The 19401-nt window shown below is 35.2% G+C and overlaps 1 protein-coding gene across 7 annotated transcripts in view; it reads left to right on the top strand.

Moving 5' to 3' along the window:
• The window catches only part of DENND4C (DENN domain containing 4C), a 107927-nt gene that overhangs the window by 45667 nt on the left and 42859 nt on the right, over positions 1–19401 (top strand). For all 7 annotated transcript variants that reach the window (XR_002830720.1, XR_002830719.1, XM_023758910.1 and 4 more), the window contains 7 exons: positions 5665–5765; positions 6287–6505; positions 10428–10573; positions 11759–11794; positions 11877–12007; positions 14134–14266; positions 17557–17763. Coding sequence is in view for 5 of the 7 variants with exons in the window: in XM_023758910.1 (XP_023614678.1) it covers positions 5665–5765; positions 6287–6505; positions 10428–10573; positions 11759–11794; positions 11877–12007; positions 14134–14266; positions 17557–17763 (973 nt within the window). In the remaining 2 variants the exon portion in view is untranslated. The remainder of the gene's footprint in view (positions 1–5664; positions 5766–6286; positions 6506–10427; positions 10574–11758; positions 11795–11876; positions 12008–14133; positions 14267–17556; positions 17764–19401) is intronic.

Below are 19401 nucleotides of genomic sequence, written 5' to 3'. Positions count from 1 at the left end.
GCTTTCAGAGATGAAGAGTTGATATACTTTCTAGGTTTAATTCAAAATCCATGTGTAAGCTTTTAAGAAATGGGTTTACCTGTTTGAGTTTAGTTACAATATAGGGTAATATGTCATTTCCTTAGTTGTCAAGATTTAAATTTTATAAGGATGTATTTTTTAAAAATATGTTATTATTGCCCTAACCGGTTTGGCTCAGTGGATAGAGCATCGGCCTGCAGACTGAAGGGCTCCAGGTTCAATTCTGGTCAAGGGCATGTACCCAGGTTGCGGGCACATCCCCAGTAGGGGGTGTGCAGGAGGCAGCTGATCGATGTTTCTCTCTCATTGATGTTTCTAACTCTCTATCCCTCTCTCTTCCTCTCTGTAAAAAAATCAATAAAATATATTTTTAAAAATGTTATTATTAATTTTAGAGAGAGGGGAAGGGAAAGGGATACAGAGATAGTGAGAGGAACAGAGAGATAAAAACATCAATCAGCTGCCTCCTGCAGGCCCCCTACTGGGGATTCAGCCTGCAACCTTGGCATGTTCCCTGACGGGGAATTAAGCGATGCCTTCTTGGTTCATGGATTGACCCTCAACCACTGATCCACACCGGCCAGGCTGTAAGGATGCATTTTGTGCAGAGAAATTGATATTAAAAATCAGTGATAGTTTTTCCTGACTGGGTGACTCAATTGGTTGTTCATCCTATACACCAAACCATTATGGGTTTGATTCTCAGTCAGGGCACATGTAGGTTGCAGGTTCCATCCCTGGTAGGGGCGCATCAGATAGGGGCACGTATGGGAGGCAACCAATTAATCTTATTCTTTCTTTCTCTATGTTTCTTTCTCTCCCCCTACCTCTCTCTCTAAAGTCAATAAAGAAACAACATATCATTAGGTGAGGATTAAAAAAAATATTAGTCATAGTTTGTGTTTACTGGAGGTGATAAATATATACAGTAGTGGTATAACGAGTTCAGAGAGTAGTGTACCACATTAATAAAGGAAGCAGTTCTGACAGATGCCTAAAAGCAAACCGCTCCACACTCCCCCATTCCTTAATGGAAAATGTAGTAAGTATGGAAAATTTCTTCATGTTGGTGCAAACTTCTAGGTCTTGGAGTACTTATTCTATACTGTTTGAAATTAGGAGAAAATGAAAAGAGTAAGAACTTTGATGAGACTTCAATGGTCACAGCAATAGAATTGGTTGGAAAAACATCCCAAAGTGAACCAAAGGAATAACTTAAGGAAAGAAGAAAACATTTGCTGTAACTTTCTTTTTTTTCAATCCTTACTCGAGGATATTTTTTCTATTGATTTTTAGAGAAAGTGAAAGAGAGAGGGAAAGATGAGAAACATTAATGTGAGAGAAACATCTCGATTGGTTGCCTCCTGCACTCACCCTGACCAGGGCCTGTGCCCGGGAGGAACCTGCAACTGAGGTATGTGCCCTTTACCGGAAATGACTTGGGATCCTTTGGTCTGAAGTCTGACGCTCTATCCACTGAGCCAAACCAGCTGGGGCATTTGTTGTAACTTTAAAAATAATTTTGAAGTGGATCTACCATTGTAGTTTGAAACTATAATTGTGGTGGCTCTTTACTAGGTATATGTAAATTTACTTATAGCCTGGAAATAAACTACTTGTATGCACTAAATATTTCTTTTAGCAACATTTTGTTGTTTTTTAGCTGCTATCCCTGAAAAACAGTTATTTCAGGATTGTATACATTGTGATGCTTTTGGAAATGATTATTTATGAAGTTGTATCTCAGATGTTTACCTTTTTTATTTACTCTTTTGAATAACATGGAAATTCTTAATTTTGCCATTTTTAAGTAACTTCTAAAAATGTTTATTGATTAAAACATTGTTTTTTAAAATAACTTTAAATTCTTTGCTTAATTGTACTTAAAGAATAATGAGATATTCCAGATACCCAAAAATTATAGAGGATAATGTAAATAACTCCCATGTATCCACCATGCAGTTGGAAAAAATAGAATATTACCAATAAATCTGAAACCCTGTGTACATATCTTGCATCATCTTGAATTTGGTGTTTATTACACTTGCCATTCTTTGTGAGACTCATCCATGTTGATACATGTAGCTCTACTTCAATGTCAGTGTGTACAGTGTTGGTGGATATTTAGATTGTACCTAGATTTTTACAATTATGAACAAGGCTGCTGTGATCATTATTGTGCATATCTCTTTGAGTTCATGGGCAAGAATTCCTCTGAAGCATATACCTTAAAGAGCCAATGTTGGTTGGTAGGCTTTGTTAATGCCACGTTAATCTTCCAAGTTTACCGCCTCTTCAGAAGCAAATGAGAGTTCTGTGTGTTTCATATCTTTGCCAATACTTGTTATGGTCAGAATTAAAAATTTTTGCCAGTTTGATGGTAATGGAATCTCACTGTGGCTTTAATTCACATTTCCCTAATTAGTTGCAAAATAGTAGATTTATATTTCTTTTTGCCCTTTGGTTTTCCTCTCCTGTTAATTGCCCCCCCCCTTTTTTTTGGTAAATTTTCTTGTTCGGTTGTTTGCCTTTTTCTTTCAATTTGTGTAAGTTGTTTGTATAATTTGGAATTAATTCTTGGTTTGTGCAAGTAGTTCCTCCCACATTGACTCGTCTTTTCATTCTATTTATCGTATTCTTTTGATGAATAGAAGCTTATTTTAATCAATCAGATTTATTATTTTCTTTCATGGATTGCTGTTTTTGGTTCTTATATATGAAATTCTCTGCTCGAGGTCATGAAATACTATCCTGGATATTCTTAAAGTGGTTGGGTTCTGCCTTTCTCTGTAGGTCTTTAATTCAGCTAAACTTGGTATTCGTGTATGACATGACGTAGAGATACCATTTCATTTATTTATTTATTTATTTATTTATTTATTTATTTATTACATGGACAAACACTTGTCACATAGCACTATTTATTGAATAGTGAGTTCATCTCTTCCCTACTGGTCTTCAGTGTCAACACTATTACATATCAGTTTCTATATTAGCATGGAATATAGCATGCATGCTTATTATTCTGTTCCTTTGTTTTAGTCTCCTGCTAGTCTAACACTATCTTTTTAAATTTTATTTTAATTCTTTATTGTTTAAAGTATTACATATGTCTCCTTTTTCCCCCATTGACCTCTTCCTGGCCACTCCCACCTCCAGCACATGCCCTCACCCCCCTACTGTCTCTATTCATGGAACACTATCTTAATGACTTTACTAGTAAAATTAAGTTGTGCATAACATGGATAAACCTTGAAAACATCATGGTCCCATTTATATGAACTATCCAAGGCAAATCTATATACATAGAAACTAGGTTGGTTAAGATGGGGGAATCGGAGATTAGTGACTAAGGGGATGCAGTGTTTCTTTTTGAAGTGATGCAAATATTCTAAAATTGATTATGGTGGTGGTTACACAACTCTGTGAATATACTAAAAACATCAAATTGTACACTTCAGGAAGATGAATTGTATGGTATGTGAATTATATCTTAACATTGTTTTAAAAAGTTGTGATGTGAGCCTGGCCAGTGTGGCGCAGTGGTTGCGCATTGACCCATGAAGCAGGAGGTCACAATTCGATTCCCAATCAGGGCACATGCCTAGGTTGCGGGATGATCCTCAGTGTGGGGCATGCAGTAGGCAGCCTATCAGTGATCCTCTCTCATCATCGGTGTTTCTATGTCTCCTCTCTTCCTCTCTGAAATCAATAAAAATAGATTAAAAAAATGAATTATGATGTGATATAGCAAGTCCCTTTACTCCTGTCCTTTACAATTGTTTTGATATATTTTGTCCTTTCTTTTCCATATAAATTTTAATATCAGTTTGTTAAGTTCCACACAAAATTATGTTGTGATTTTGGTTAGAATTCTATTGAATTTATAGATTAATTTGGGAACGAATGGCATCTTTTTGACATAGTCTCCCTACCTATGCATGTGGCATTTTACTTTATAAATCTTTTAAAATTGTTCAATAAACTTGCATCTTTCTCAATAAAGACCATGCACATCTTTTGTTAGACTTACTTATCCTTAAGTAAAACTTATAAAAACTTATAGTTTTTATCGTTACTATAAATGGTATTTTAAATTACATTTTGTACTTGTTAGTTGCTGGATATAGGAATGTTAAACTGATTTTTATATAGTGGGTTTGCTGCCCAGCAACTTAGTTGAATTCTTTTATTTTGTCTGTAGATTCTCTTCAATTTTCTGACTATAAGCAATTACATTATCTACAATTTTTATTTTTAAATTTGTCTTAATTCTCTGGCAAAAATCCTAGTGTAGTTGAATGGTAGAAGGTAGGCATAGCTAGTATCTTGTCTTGTTCCTAATTTCAAAGGGAAAGTTTGAGAGTTCATCATTAAGTATGATTATTGCTTTAAAGCAAGAATTTACAATCCAGCCCAAGGCCTGTATTTACAAATACAATTTTAGTGGAACACAGTTCATATTGTCCAAGGCTGCTTTCATGCTACAGTGGCACATTTCAGTAGTATGACATAGGCATGATGGTCCTCAAAGCATGAAATATTTATTATCTGACCCCAAAGTTTCCTAGCTCTATTCTAGGGTTTTGATTACTTAATAAATTAAGGAATTTTCCTTTTACTTCTAGATTAAGAATTTTTAAAAAATCATAAGTAGGTGTTGAATTTTATAGTACTTTTGTGCAACTATTGAGAGATGAGCATTAAAATCTTCTTTAATCTCTGTGTGGTATATTCCATTATAAAATCATGTAGTTGTAAACAGTTCTTATATTCCTGATATAAACATCATCTTGCTCTTGTTTTTTTATATACTAGTGGATTAACCTAAGAATTTAAGATGCTTGCATTGATGTTCATAAATGATATTGGCCTGATGTGTAGCAATAGGTGCAGCCCGTGGTTTGTACATAGTGCTTTCATCTTTGTAGAGTTTTAAATGTTTCTTATTCTATTAAAATATTTCATTTGACTCATGCATTATTTAAAAGTGTTCTTTTTGGCTCAACCAGTGTGGCTCAGTGGTTGAGCATTGGCCCAGGAACCAAGAGGTCACTGGTTTGATTCCCAGTCATGGCACTTGCCAGGGTTTCAGGCTCTGTTCCCAATAAGGGGTGTGCAGGAGGCAACTGGTTGATGTTTCTCTCTTATAGATGTTTCTATCTCTCCCTCTCTCTCTCTAAAAATCAATAAAAACATTAAAAAAAATGTTCTTTTGAACTTTCAAAGTTTTTTTTCTTCAATGCTAACTCAGTTGAATTGTGGTGAGAACATGCCTCTATATGTCACTGACGCTCTAATATTTGTTGAGATTTACTTCTAATAGGTAATTTAAAAATCTCAAGTCAATTAAGTTCGACACTTAAAATGATTCTAAAATACTGTTGAAGCAAGAATTTTATGTTGTATTCATAACTCTAGTATTGAAAATCTATGTTGGAGGGTTAGTATGAGATGACCAAATTTGATTCAAGATACTTGAAATGAAAAGAGAAGCTCCTTGAAAAAACCACTTATTCAGACTGTGTATATCAATTGTAACTCCAGTAAAAATACACTTTCTATATTCTTTTTTAGTTTGACATAAGAATTTTAAGTAAAAGCAGATTGAGATGTTTTATTAGTTATGTTTTTATTTAATAGATCTGATGAAAAGAAGAACATGAACTGGAAGCAGCTTCCCAAAAAGCCATGCAAAAATTTACTTAGCACCTTGAAGAAATTGTATCCCCAGTTATCTTCAGGTAAATGTGAGGAAAAAGGAATATTTTAATGAAAATTCTTCTTACTTTAAACACAATTTTGCTCTGCTTAAAAGAAGTTTAATTACAAAACAAAATTCCAGTAACAAGAAATTAATATTGTGTTTCATGATTTTTTAAGCGTGTTGTCTGTGCTCTGTCTGCTTGAGCATCTCTGTTAGCCCGGGCCAATGATGCTATCACATTAATGGAGAGAGGCATTTCAGGAAGTCACAGGCTTTATTTTGATAGTTTCCTTAATTGCTCAATCATTATATATATGTACATATATAACATTATATATTAACTAGAGGCCTGATGCACAAAATTCTTGCAAGAGTAGGTCCTCCCAGCCACGGCTGCCTCAGCCCTCGCAGCCACAGCTGCCTCAGCCCTCACCCAGGCTTCATCTGGAAGATCATACAGAAGGTCATCCGATGGTCATTCCGCTGTTCAGCCGTTCGGTCGATTTGCATATTATGCTTTTATTATTATAGATGTCATTTTCTTGTTTTATTTGCTAGTTCACCAAAAAACTCAAGAAGGTTCAGCAATTGAGATGACTCCAATTGAAGCAGATTTCTCCTGGCAAAAAAAGATGACTCAACTTGAGATGGAAATTCAAGAGGCATTTTTGCGCTTTATGGCATCCATTTTAAAAGGATATAGATCATATCTCAAACCAATAACAGAGGCTCCTTCAAATAAAGCAACAGCTGTTGATTCATTGTTTGACCGACAGGGTGAGTGGCATTGAAAATACAATTACTTTTTATAGAAAAGAAAAATACTTTGTATATGGTATTGCTACCAAAAAATATTTACTACCTAAATTTTTAGAAATTAAAATATACTTCTGTGTGTTTGTAGTCTGATGCTATGAATATAATTTCTGTTTTTTTTTTTTTTTTACAAATATATTTTTATTGATTTCAGAGAGGAAAGGAGAGCGGGGGGAGAGAGAGAGAAACATCAATGATGAGAGAATCATTGATTGGCTGCCTCCTGCATGCCCCTTACTGGGGATCGAGCCCACAACCCAGCCAGGCTGGTGCCCTTGACCGGAATTGAACCTGGGACCCTTCAGTCCGCAGGCCAACCCTCTATCCACTGAACCAAACCAACTAGGGCTGAATATAATTTCTTACACCCCATTTTTTTCCTGAGAAATCTGAAGCTGTAGGACTTTAATTATAAAAAGTCAAAGATGTTGCTTGTATTTATAATATTACCTAGTCATTTTAGTAAAATGTAATTTACTTTAGATGTTTCTTCAGTTTTGCATAATATTTTGATTTATATACTCTTTGCTTTAAAATATTTCCTAACAATTAGTTTTTGGAATAAAGCCACCAGTTTTAAAATTAAAAAAAAAAATACAGCCTTGTTCCAGGGGGAAACACTATGCTCATCTTTTTTAGTATTTATTATTTTAGGGAGTTATAAAGCTTTTTGTTATTATTCAGCTACTCTTATAATATAATATGTAGTAGCAACCTTTCATTTTCATTAATATTTGTATAAAAATTATATTACATTTCTATACTTTTATCTAGCAGTTACTTAAAAATAATCTGTATTTTCCTAGCAACCTTTTTGTCTTTTATCATTTCTGTTTCAGAATAACTTCTCTCTCAAATATTTAGCCACTACTTACCAAGCTCAACTAATTATTATGTAGGGATATAAAGAAGAATTAAATCTAGCTCTATGGGATACTAAATAAGAAACAATCTAAAATGATTTTTTAAAATAGAGCAAGTACTCGAGAACACAGATTTTATACAATTCAGTGAGAAGCTCTAAAAATTAAGAAAAAAGAAACATTCTTTCAAATGAATATTGGAAGATTTTATAAAGGAAGAGCATGACTTTGAAGAACTTAGATAAATGAGATGAGCAGGAAAGGATTTCTAAAAACAATAGGCATTAAAAATTAAATCTGAATTAGAACTTCTTCTTTACTGCTTATGAAACCTTTCTGGGGTTCTGTTTTCTCATTAATAAGATGGGAATAATGCCTAGTTTATGCATGGTTGTGAAGATTAAGAAAATGTATGTGGAGCAACTAGTAAAAGTACTTTACAATATTCAGTACTCATCGTAACAGCTCTTATTGTTAGTGGTAATAATGGAATGAAATGGAAGAAACCTCAACAACAAAAGCACAAGGCATGTGTTTTAGTTCATCAGATCTATCATAACATAGTACCGTGGATTGGGTGGCTTAAACAACAGAAATTTCCTCATAATTGTAGAAGCTAGCTAGAAGGTCAAAATCAATGTGTTGGCAGGATTGGTTTCCTCTGAGGTCTCTCTCCTTGGTGTGTCATTGGTTGCCTTTATTGAGCAGGAAAACAGCTAAAAAGGGAGAATCTGATTATTTGTTAAGGAAAGGGTTTTTTTGTTTGTTTTTTTTCAATGAGAGAGACTTGAGTATGCTGATAAGTAGCAAGTAAAGAGAGGAAGACTTTTCTGAGAATACTGAAGGGGCTGGAATCCCAGGCTGATATGGTAGGCTTGGCCTAAGATAGGAGTACTGGACATATCCATTGTATAAAGAAGAAAGGAAGGAAGGAATGATAATTGCAGAAAGAGTAATATATTTTGTAGTGAGATAATGAAGGTAGTTCTCATTTAATGATTTTCATTTTTTTGGCAATATAAGGTATGGTCTTTTGAGAATGGGGGAAGGAAACATGGAGGGAGGACATTTGAAAACTGCAAATAGCTGTGAAATAATGGGTAAAAGGAAATTACATTTATTCCAAAAATGTAGTAAGGTTGTTGGTCAGGGACAAAGGTACAGTATTATATAAGTGATTCTGATCCACTTAATTGTGGAACATTTTCCCCCCTTTTAACTTGTGCTCAGCCACACTGATGCAGATCCAGAGAAAGCAGACAAATACATTCCTCCAGGGCTAGGCTATACTAGGTGGATTTGCCAAAAAAGACAAGGGCATAAGAATTGAGAGTGTTGACAAGAAAGTAATTGAAATCATGGACATGGAATCAGTATTGGATAGATAGAGAAGTGAAGACAGGGAGGGGGTAGGTAGAATGGAAAAAGGGTAAAAGGATTGTAGATTTCAATGAACTTACCCTCTACCTTCCTCTGCCCTTCTTTCCGGGTCTTCCCTCCCCCCCCCCCAATAAAAAAGCCTTTGTAAGAGTACTTAAGTAAGCAAACCAGACAGATAGGGGTCATGGTCAGAGAATAACATGCAAATTAAAGATTTGGGAGGCAGAGCTTTTTTTAAAAATTTAAATTCTTTATTGTTTAAAGTATTACATAAGTCTCCTTTTTCCCCCATTGACCTCTCCCCAGCTGCCCCCACCTCCCAGCACATGCCCTCACTGCCCCCATCTGTGTCCATTGGTTATGCTTATATGCATCCATACAAGTCCTTTGGTTGATCTCTTACCCCCTCAGCCCCCACCTTCCCTCATAGGTTGGATGCTTCTATGCCTCTGGTTCTATTTTTGTTCATCAGTTTATGTTGTTCATTATATTCCACAAATGAATGAGATCATGTGATATTTATCTTTCTCTGACTGGCTTATTTCGCTTAGCATAATGCTCTCCAGTTCCATCCATGCTGTTTTACAGGGGTCCTCAAACTTTTTAAACAGGGGGCCAGTTCACTGTCCCTCAAACCGTTGGAGGGCCGGACTATAGTTTAAAAAAAAACTATGAACAAATTCCTATGCACACTGCACATATCTTATTTTGAAGTAAACAAAAAAACAAAACGGGAACAAATACAATATTTGTATTTGCATGTGGCCCGCGGGCCGTAGTTTGAGGACCCCTGCTGTTGCAAATGGTAAGAATTCCTTCGTGTTTTTTGGTTTTTTTTTTACAGCAGTGTAGTATTCCATTGTGTAGATGTACCACAGTTTTCTAATTCACTCATCTGCTAATGGGCACTTAGGCTGTTCCCAAATCTTAGCTATGGTAAATTGTGCTGCTATGAACATAGGGGTGCATATATCCTTTCTGATTGGTATTTTGTTTTCCCAATAATCCCATTTCTAGGCAGAGCAATTTTTAATGATAGCAAGAAAAGGCCAGAGTGTGTGTATGACTTTGTGTACAGGTTAGTGGTAGAGGTGGAATAGATCTCAGATCATTGACAGGATTCGATGGTTTGTGCTTAGTGGGTGTTGAAGAATGATGATGGTAGGGGCTGGAGAGGAGAAGGTTTTGAAGTAGGTGCCCTGGTCTTCAGTGAATGAAGGAGAGTGTCCCTAAGACAGTAGATATCTACAATTGGTGGGGGAAAGGGTAGAATACCAGATGCTTGAACCTTCAATGAGCAGAAATTTTTACAAGACGATACAGAAATAATTATCTGGTGGCATTTCAGAATAAGGCCATAGACACTTCATGTTTGAGGATATGTAGAATATCAGAAATTTCTACTTGAGAGCTGTAGAACTAGAGCTTTCTTATAAGAGATTTAGATTTCAGTGAAAGTTTAATGGTATAAATTAAGCATTTTTGTAGTTGAATCAGGCAGAAGGAGCTATGGTTACTAGAAGGTTCTGTATATAAATATATATGACTTATATTGATCTGAACAAGTTTAAAATAATGTTTAATATAACATCTAGTTCCACTTTAAAATTTGAATTTAATTGTAATTTTGTTTCCTTCAGGATTTTTAAAAAGTCGAGATCGTGCCTATACAAAATTCTACACCTTTTTAACCAAAACACAGATTTTTATTCGTTTCATTGAAGAATGTAGTTTTGTAAGTGATAAAGATACTGGATTGGCATTTTTTGATGACTGCGTAGAAAAGGTAAAAGTTTGTCCTATATAGCAATGTTAAGGAAAAATTTTAACAATTTGGCTAGCTGTATGTATAATCATCATCATTATTATTATTATTAGCCCAAATGATCTGAAGGAGACAGCATAGGGTGTGTGTGTGTGTGTGTGTGTGTGTGTGTGTGTGTGTGTGTGTGTCTCTGTGTCTGTCTGTCTGTTTGTGGGTGCGTGAACTTACATGTACATGCAAGTGTCTGACTCTGGGCTTAATATAAGTCATTTTCCTGTGTCTAGTTTCTATCATACATAGCAAATTTTTCTCTTTGATTCTCACTTTGTAACTATGAAGTACTAAATTGACCCTCCTAAAACTTATATATTTAATTTATATGAATAAAATTAGATTTAGTAATTAATTTACAAAATTTAGTTTTTTTGGATAAATGGAGACCTGTGTTCTTTTGTTTAATGTCTTTCCAGACACTTTTGCTAATATATTTCTTTTGTCCTAATGGAGGTTATTTGGAAATATGTTAAGTTTTTAAGCTTTACTCACCCATCCTAAGGAAATTCAAATTGATTCTTCACAATTGATGACTGACTTAGATATATATTTTTTTCATTTTTAATAGAATTCTTATTTTTGCTATGTGGATCTTGGGGCTGATTATTTATGCAAATTATATATTATATAAAATTTAAGATTATATCCAAAAAAATGTAGAATATTATAACATTGTATTTTTTATGGACTCCAAATGATTCATATGCCTTAGAAAACTTGATTAACTTTCTCCCATTCTATCACTGTAATCTAAAACTTCAGGGATACAATTAAAATTATTCAACATTTTAGTTTACTTATAAAAGTGATAGTCCAGTATCATCCAGTTAGAGGGATGCTTAGATAATGTCAATCACTAATGCAGGGTTTTAATAATAATTAATTTTTTATTTGAAAAGCCAGATTCCTCTTGTGATTAGCTATCTTTTGCTAGTGAAGGATTTATGAAAAAACTAATAAAAATAAATTGTTTTAATAGCCTCAAAAGACTTATTATACTTAGCCTAATATAGGATAGGGTCCCCAAAATTGTGAAGTGTTTTTTATTTGTCCAGTATTAAAAAAGGATAGTTTTTTAAAATAAGAATTTAAGATAATCTCTATTAAATTCACAGTAGACATTTTCACTAAGAATTTTTTATTTTTTTCTAGTTGTTTCCTGATAAAAGCACAGAGAAAACAGATAAGGTATTTTTTTTAAGTTTTTGAAAGTTCAAAACTAGGTCTTGCTTATATATAAATTAACTGGAAAAAAATAATTATTTTTCAGATTGATTTTGATTCAACAGATGATACCAAATTGATAGAGCTAGATGATTCACAAAAAAGTGAGCACACTGTATTTATAATGCCACCAGAGCCACCTCCTGATGATGCAAAGGACCTGTCACCAAAGTACAGGTAGCAAGAATTCTTTAAAAGAGCTCTTTGGGCACAGCTTTAATGATTTATTTTCATTATTTCTGATTATTAGTAGATACATATATTAATCATTTGTGAAGGTAATTTTCAAAATTTATTCAGTGAACTAATGGAGATGAATATTTTATAATGTCAGTGGGTAATGTAAATTAAGACTTGGACAACCTTGTTTGAAAATAAGCCAGATGTTGATCACTAGTCACCTAAAAATTCAACCATATTTTAATCTTTAAAAAATTTACTTACTTTTGTGAGGTTCCGCCTTCGTTTTGGGGTTTTTGTTGTCAATATAAAGACTGTATAATTCTTATTCATTAGTAAGATGTCAGAGTAAGCCTAAAAGTAGAGGGGCAGGAATCATTCTTTATTAAAATAAATGTAAAGAATAGGATTTGGATGGAATCTTTTGAGAAATTAAAATGTATTTGATTGTTATTGTTATAATTGTGATAAGATACAATTTAATAAACTTAGAAAAGCAAACAGCAAAAAAGAAAACGAGCACATCATTTTAGCACCAATACTTAGTCTGTTAACAACTGTATGTGTATCTTTCTTGTCTTTTAGTGAATAAATTTGCACTTACTATACTTAAAACAAATATGGGTTCATCTTATATATATTCTTTGTAACCTGTGTTTGCCTTTAATGGCCTGAATATGTTTCCATGCCAAAAAATATTTTTTGTGCCATATCATTTTGAATAACCACATTACATGCATTTATTGTGATTTGTTTCACTAGTCTCCTGTGGATTGTTTGTAGTTCTTTGCTGTTTATATCTTTGTGTATATACACAGTTATTTTCTTAGGCTGTTTTCTTAAAATAATGTCAGGAGCAAAGAAAATATAAAATAACTCATAAAACTATGGAATTAACATATAATCTAAGAATGAAGAATATATACCATAGGGATTGAGTGGCCTAATTAAGTACCATTTTGATTGCATATTAACTATAGAATTCTATTTTACTTTGGCTTAATCACTATGCATTTGGACTCCGGGTATTGACAAACAAGATAAATAGAGAAAGGCAACACCTCCCAGAAGAAAATTGGCCAAAGGAGGCAATTTGCGAGAAGAAATCCCAATAGACAGTAATATGAAAAGATAGTAAGCTTTTCTAGTATTCAAAGAAATGCAAACCAAAATGATGAGTAAAAGCATTTTTAATCTATCATATTGAAGATAAGCTATACTACCAGGTAAAGTGTATGTTAGAGTATATGCAAGTATAGCCTTTCTGGAAATGAATTTGTAGTGATTCATAAGAATTTTTATTCTCTTGATAAATATGGACCATAGCAAACCCTGATATTGGGCATTATCCTAAGAAATTAAGCAAAGGTATTTACAAAGATATATATACCAAGATATTTAATTACAAAAATTTAGAAATTTAGAAATAACCTAAAATGTCCAGCAGTAAAGAATTGGGTAAATTATTGTATATCCCTAAAATGAAAATATTTTTTTAAAAATATATTTTATTGATTTTTTACAGAGAGGAAGGGAGAGGGATAGAGAGTTAGAAACATCGATGAGAGAGAAACACCGATCAGCTGCCTCCTGCACAACCCCTACTGGGGATGTGCCCGCAACCAAGGTACATGCCCTTGACCGGAATCGAACCTGGGACCTTTCAGTCCGCAGGCCGACGCTCTATCCATTGAGCCAAACAGGTTACGGCTAAAATGAAAATATTATGAATTTTTTTCTTTTAGATACCAATGCAAGGTACTTTTATGAAGAAAAACAAAATTACAAATTATACTAAATATTATTTTTAAATGTAAATTATTGAACACATTGGTTCTGTTGCAAGAGTAATTCCTCTATCAAGTAAGATATCAGGGTTTTCTGTTTTCCATGGATTGGTTGAGAAAACCAAATAGGGTGGGGAGGAGCCAGAGTTTCTATGTAGGTGGTCTATGTATTTCATAACTACGTCATCTTACATTTTTGAAAAAAAAAATTTTCTGTATAAGGATTTTGGGGAATAATATTGGGTACTATTTAAGGTTTAGAAATAGTCACCTAAATTCTGGAATAATATGAAGCGTATTTTAAATCAGCAGTTCTAATTTTGCTTTTTATTTTAGTTACAAATACTTTCCAAGACTGGACCTTAAGCTTTTTGACAGACCACAGGAATTGAAACTTTGTTTTAGTAGACACCCTACTGGGAATAGCGTTACAAACAGTCCAGCTCTCATGGCTAAGAGAAGTAAACAGGTCAGATATTCTTTATCTAATACATGCTAATTAAAAATGTAAAATATGTATATGTGATATGCAGCTCATAGTTTAGAATTATCACCCACAGCAACCATTTGAAGAACTACTGTGGTTGATAATGAACTAAACTAGATTTCTTGCAATCCTACTTACAATGTTGAGGCTGAAGTTTTTGAATGCTTACTAGTATGTTTATGCTTTAAAAGAATTCTTGGGAACCAAATATACTTTTAAAAAAACTTTATGGATATACTGGAGGCCCGGTGCATGACATTCGTGCACTGGGGGGTGGTCCCTCAGCCCAGCCTGCACCCTCTTGCAGTCCAGGGACCTCGGGGGATGTCTGCCTGCCGGGCCTAAGCTGGCAGGCGGACATCCCCCAAGGGGTTCTTAGCACTGCTGTGGAGGCGGGAGAGGCTCCCATCACTGCCGCTACACTCACCAGCCATGAGCCCAGCTTCTGGCTGAGCGGTGCTCCCCTGTGGGAGTGCACTAACCACCAGGGGGCAGCTCCTGTGTTGAGCATCTGCCCCCTGGTGGTCAGTGCGCATCATAGCAACCGGTCATTCCGCCCTTCGGTTGATTTGCATATTAGGGTTTTATTATATAGGATAATTCACATACCATACAATTCACCCATTTAAAGTATACTCAGTGGCTTTTAGTATATGCACAGGGTTGTGCAACCACACCACAATCAATTTTAGAACATTTTTGTCACCCTTAAAAGAAATCTCACACCCCTTAGCTGTTAACTTCCAGGTTTTCCCCCCACAGCCTCAGGCAGCCCCTAATCTATTTTTTGTCTCTATAGTTTTGTCTATGCTGGACATTTCATATAAATGGAATTGTATAACATGTAGCCTTTTGTGACTGGCTTCTTTCACTTCTACTGTTTTTAAGGTTTATCCATGTTGCCTCATGTGTCAGTACTTCATTTATTTTTATTGCTGAATAATATTCCACTGTGTGGATATATACCACATTTTATTTATCCATTCATGGACATGTGAGTGGTTCCTACTTTTTGGCTATTATGCATAGTGCTGCTATGAACATTTGTGAGTTTTCACTTCTTTTGGGTATATGCCTAGAAGTAGAATTGCTGTGTCATATGGTAAATCTGTTTAACTTTTTGAGGAACTGTCAGACTGTTTTCCACAGTGGCTACACCATTTTTCATTTCCCACCAGCAGTGTATGAGAGTTCCAATTTCACTACATCCTTGTCAGTTCTTATTATTATCTGTCTTTTTTATTAAAGCATCCTAGTTGGTGTGAAGTGATGTGATTTTGATTTGCATTTCCCTCTTGGTTAATGAAAATGTACTTTATACTGAATACTACATTCAAAAGGGAGTGCGAGTGTATTAACTTAGAACATCTTGCTTTAATACCATATCTGATTTAAGTGTAAAGAGTTAAACTATAGTTAGTTGTGAATTAAAATTAAACATCTTTTATACATATACTGACATTTTGGGAGTCTACAAAACATGTAAAATTTTAAAATGAAATTCTTAGTTCAGGTTTTACCAATCCTATACAATAAAAGGCCAGCAACCATAATGGCGTCACGACCATAATGACCATCGACCAGTTGCTATGAGGTGCATTGACCACCTCTCGGTCCCCCCCCCCCCCCCCCCCCGGGTGGCGGGGCAGGACTGGGGACTGTTGAGCAGCGGCAGGTGGCGAGCATTGCGGGGTGGGGAGTGTTGCAGAGCTTCTCGGGGCCGGGAGCTTCGCAGAGCATCGTGGGGCGTCATGGGGAGTTGCAGGGCAGGGAGCTTCGTGGAGCATCGCGGGGGTGGCAGAGGCAAGTGTCCTGGAGCTTCGCGGGGCGGTGGAGGCGAGCATTGAGGAGCTTTGCGGCGTGGTGGGTGTCATGGGGCGGTGCGGAGCGGCGGACATGGCCCTGATCGCAGACTAGGCCTAGGGACCCTATTTGCACATGATTTCGTGCTCTGGGCCTCTAGTTCTTATATAATCCCCCAAATCTAAGATTAACCTGAGGTGTTCCTTAATTTCATATAGTACACATTTCTCTCAATGTTGTCTGAAGGGAATTTTTTTTTTTTTTACCCTACCAGCTTACTAAAGGCAAGTTTTTAAAATGGGAAAATTTTGTTTTGTTACTAAGTGTTTTTTTTTTCTGTTTTTGTTTTTTTATTTTGTTTGTTTTGTTACTAAATCTTTAAATCTCATCTTCATCATCTTTTACTTTTTTCCAGGCTAGCTGGAAGGAACTGTGTTTTCAAATATGTCTTCAAGTCTTGTACAAATAAAGAACATGAGAAAATTAATACACCAGGATATTTTTTTTAGGACACATCTCAGTAGAGGGAGCTTTAGTGCAAGGCACACTAGAGCAGTTTAATTTATCTGGAAGGCTCTATAGTATCTAGCGTTAAAGCTCAGCAGGTGAAATAAATATATATATATTGATTGATTGATTTCAGAGAGGAAAGGAGAGGGAAAGAGAGATAGAAACATCAATGATGAGAGAGAATCATTGATCGGCTGCCTCCTGCACGCCCCCACCGGGGATCGAGCCCGCAACCCAGGCATGTGCCCTTGACCGGAATCAAACCCAGGACTCCTCAGTCCGCAGGCCAACACTCTATCCACTGAGCCAAACCAGCTAGGGCTCAGCAGGTGATTTTGATACCTATTCTCTCTTCCATTCAAATCAGAGTGAAAATCAGAGGTTGAAAACATGACTATTAAACAGTTAGGTAGGAAGGTCAGTGATCTTTCTCAGACTATGTTGACTTCAAAGGAGTAGGGCTTTTTATGTAATCACTCAGTGAAAGAATTAACACAGACTGTAGTGAGGGAGGTTAAAGTGGAAATCTTGGCAGGAAATAGGGCATTTTCACTTTTTAGCAGGGAGAAGAGTGAGAAGACTAATTTTTCAAAAATGACTTTGAAGAACTTATAAGCTATCAATGGTTAAATTCTTTCATCCATCAAACATGAGTGCCTTCTATGTGAAGGGCACCTAGTTAATCATTATATTATAAAAATATGAATGATTTCTGCTTTTAAGGAATTTCTAATGTATTATGTTCACCAACAAATAGTTACAGTACAATATAAAGTGCTTCTGTAGGTGAGTGTTGAAAGACCATGTGGCACTAAGTAGGAAGCCACTCAAAAGTAAAACTATGAAATGCTTGATTTTAGAGTAAAATTTGACATTATATTCTTTTTTTCCCTTTCCTTTTCACTTTCCCCATCATAATAAATTTTAGTAAATACCATAATGTTTTATTCTCTTTCTAGGAGATAAAAACAGCTCATAAGTTGGCGAAGAGATGTTATACAAATCCACCACAATGGGCCAAGTGTCTCTTCAGTCACTGTTTCAGTTTGTGGTTTATTTGTCTCCCAGCCTATGTTAGAGTTTCTCATCCTAAGGTCAGAGCACTTCAGCAGGCATATGATGTACTTATTAAGATGAGGAAAACAGACGTGGATCCGCTAGATGAGGCAAGTATACTGAATTGAGAATGTTACTAAGTTAAATTTTATTTTTGTATTTTTAAGAAAAGTTATTTCTCAGTTGCTTTAAAGTGTCCTCAGGTATTTTCATTATAAGCAGGAAAGGTAAAACATTTACTCTGTTTCGTAGAGATAGTACTTATTATTTATTTTAAAATATATTTATTTTAAAAATTACTGCTTTGGAATGAAGCTGAGACTTATTATTTAGACCAGATTGTTTGTCCTTGATAAATAGAAAATAATATTGATTTCATTTTACTTTTGATATAACTTTGTTAGGAAGCAAATAGGGAGTAGGCTTTCCACTAGGACCTATGTGCTAGGGTGCATTATAAAATCAGTTTGTGTTTCAGATTATGTATCTGAAATGTAGTTCCAAATTTCTCAATCTTGGTACTACTGACATTTAAAATTTTTTTATTTATTAGAGAGAGTTGTTATTCCACTTATTTATGCATCTCTTGGTTGATTCTTGTGTGAGTCCTGGCCTGGGATCAAATCTGCAACCTTGGTGTATCAGGATGACACTAACCAAATGAGCTACCCGGCAGGGCACTAATGACATTTTGACCTGCATAATTATTTATTCTGGGGGCCTGCCTTGGCCTGTCTTGCACATTGTTGGATGTTTACCAGCATACCCACTAGATGCCAGTAGCAAACCCTTCCTGCCAGGGCAATCAAAAATGTCTCAGACATTGCCAAGTGTCCCCTGGAGGACAAAATTGCCCAACTGGTGTTGGTAATAATAGTACCTTCCTCATAAGTTTAGTTTGAGGGTTAAATCAGTTAATGTACATAATGTGCCTAGAATAGTACCTGGCTCCTAGTAAGCACTGAGTGAATGATGTGTTACATGTTTTACATACAATCTCTTTCTTAAAAAAAATTTTTTTTAATTGATTTTGGAGAGAGGAAGGGAGAGAGAGAGAGAGATGGAAACATCAATGATGAGAATCATTGATTGGCTGCCTCCTGCATGCCCCCTACTGGGGATCGAGCCCACAACCCAGGTATGTGCTCTGACCAGGAATCAAACCGCGAACTCCTGGTTCGTGGTTTGATGCACAACCACTGGGCAGGCGACACTAGCCAGGCCATGCAATCTCTCTCTTAAGCTTTAGAAGCATCCTAAGAGATAGTTGAAGAAGCTGAGTCACTTATTTAGTCTTTCTCTGTTCTCTTTTCCCTTTAAAATTATTTTTAGTGTTAAAATAATTATAAATGATATATAGAACCAGATTAGAATTTAAAATGAAGTTGAAAAAATTCAGTAATAGATGTCTGGGAGGAAGGAGAAAAAGAGTGAGAGCACAAGGATAGGAGAGAAATGGGATTGAAGAGAGCACATTATAGCTTGAGCGATAGCTATATATATTTTTTCTTTAAAATGCAAAGATCTGAAACTATTACAGTATTTACAGTATTAAGATTTGATAATGCTGTGGGCATACTAAAACTCATTTTTCTCTAAGTATTATCTATATATTTATAAAAGCTTTTAAAATAAAAAGATGTAAAGCAAGTATTAATATCCATTCTCATAGTTGATTACATTTCCTCTGATCTAATGTTTATAAAACTATTTGGAAATTAAAAGTACTCGACCATAGCCTTGACCGA

Source organism: Myotis lucifugus, unplaced genomic scaffold (assembly GCF_000147115.1).
Source record: "Myotis lucifugus unplaced genomic scaffold, Myoluc2.0 scaffold_144, whole genome shotgun sequence".
NCBI lineage: Eukaryota > Metazoa > Chordata > Mammalia > Chiroptera > Vespertilionidae > Myotis > Myotis lucifugus.
Note: the sequence above shows the minus strand (reverse complement) of the source record. Positions and strands in the feature narration are given on the sequence as shown.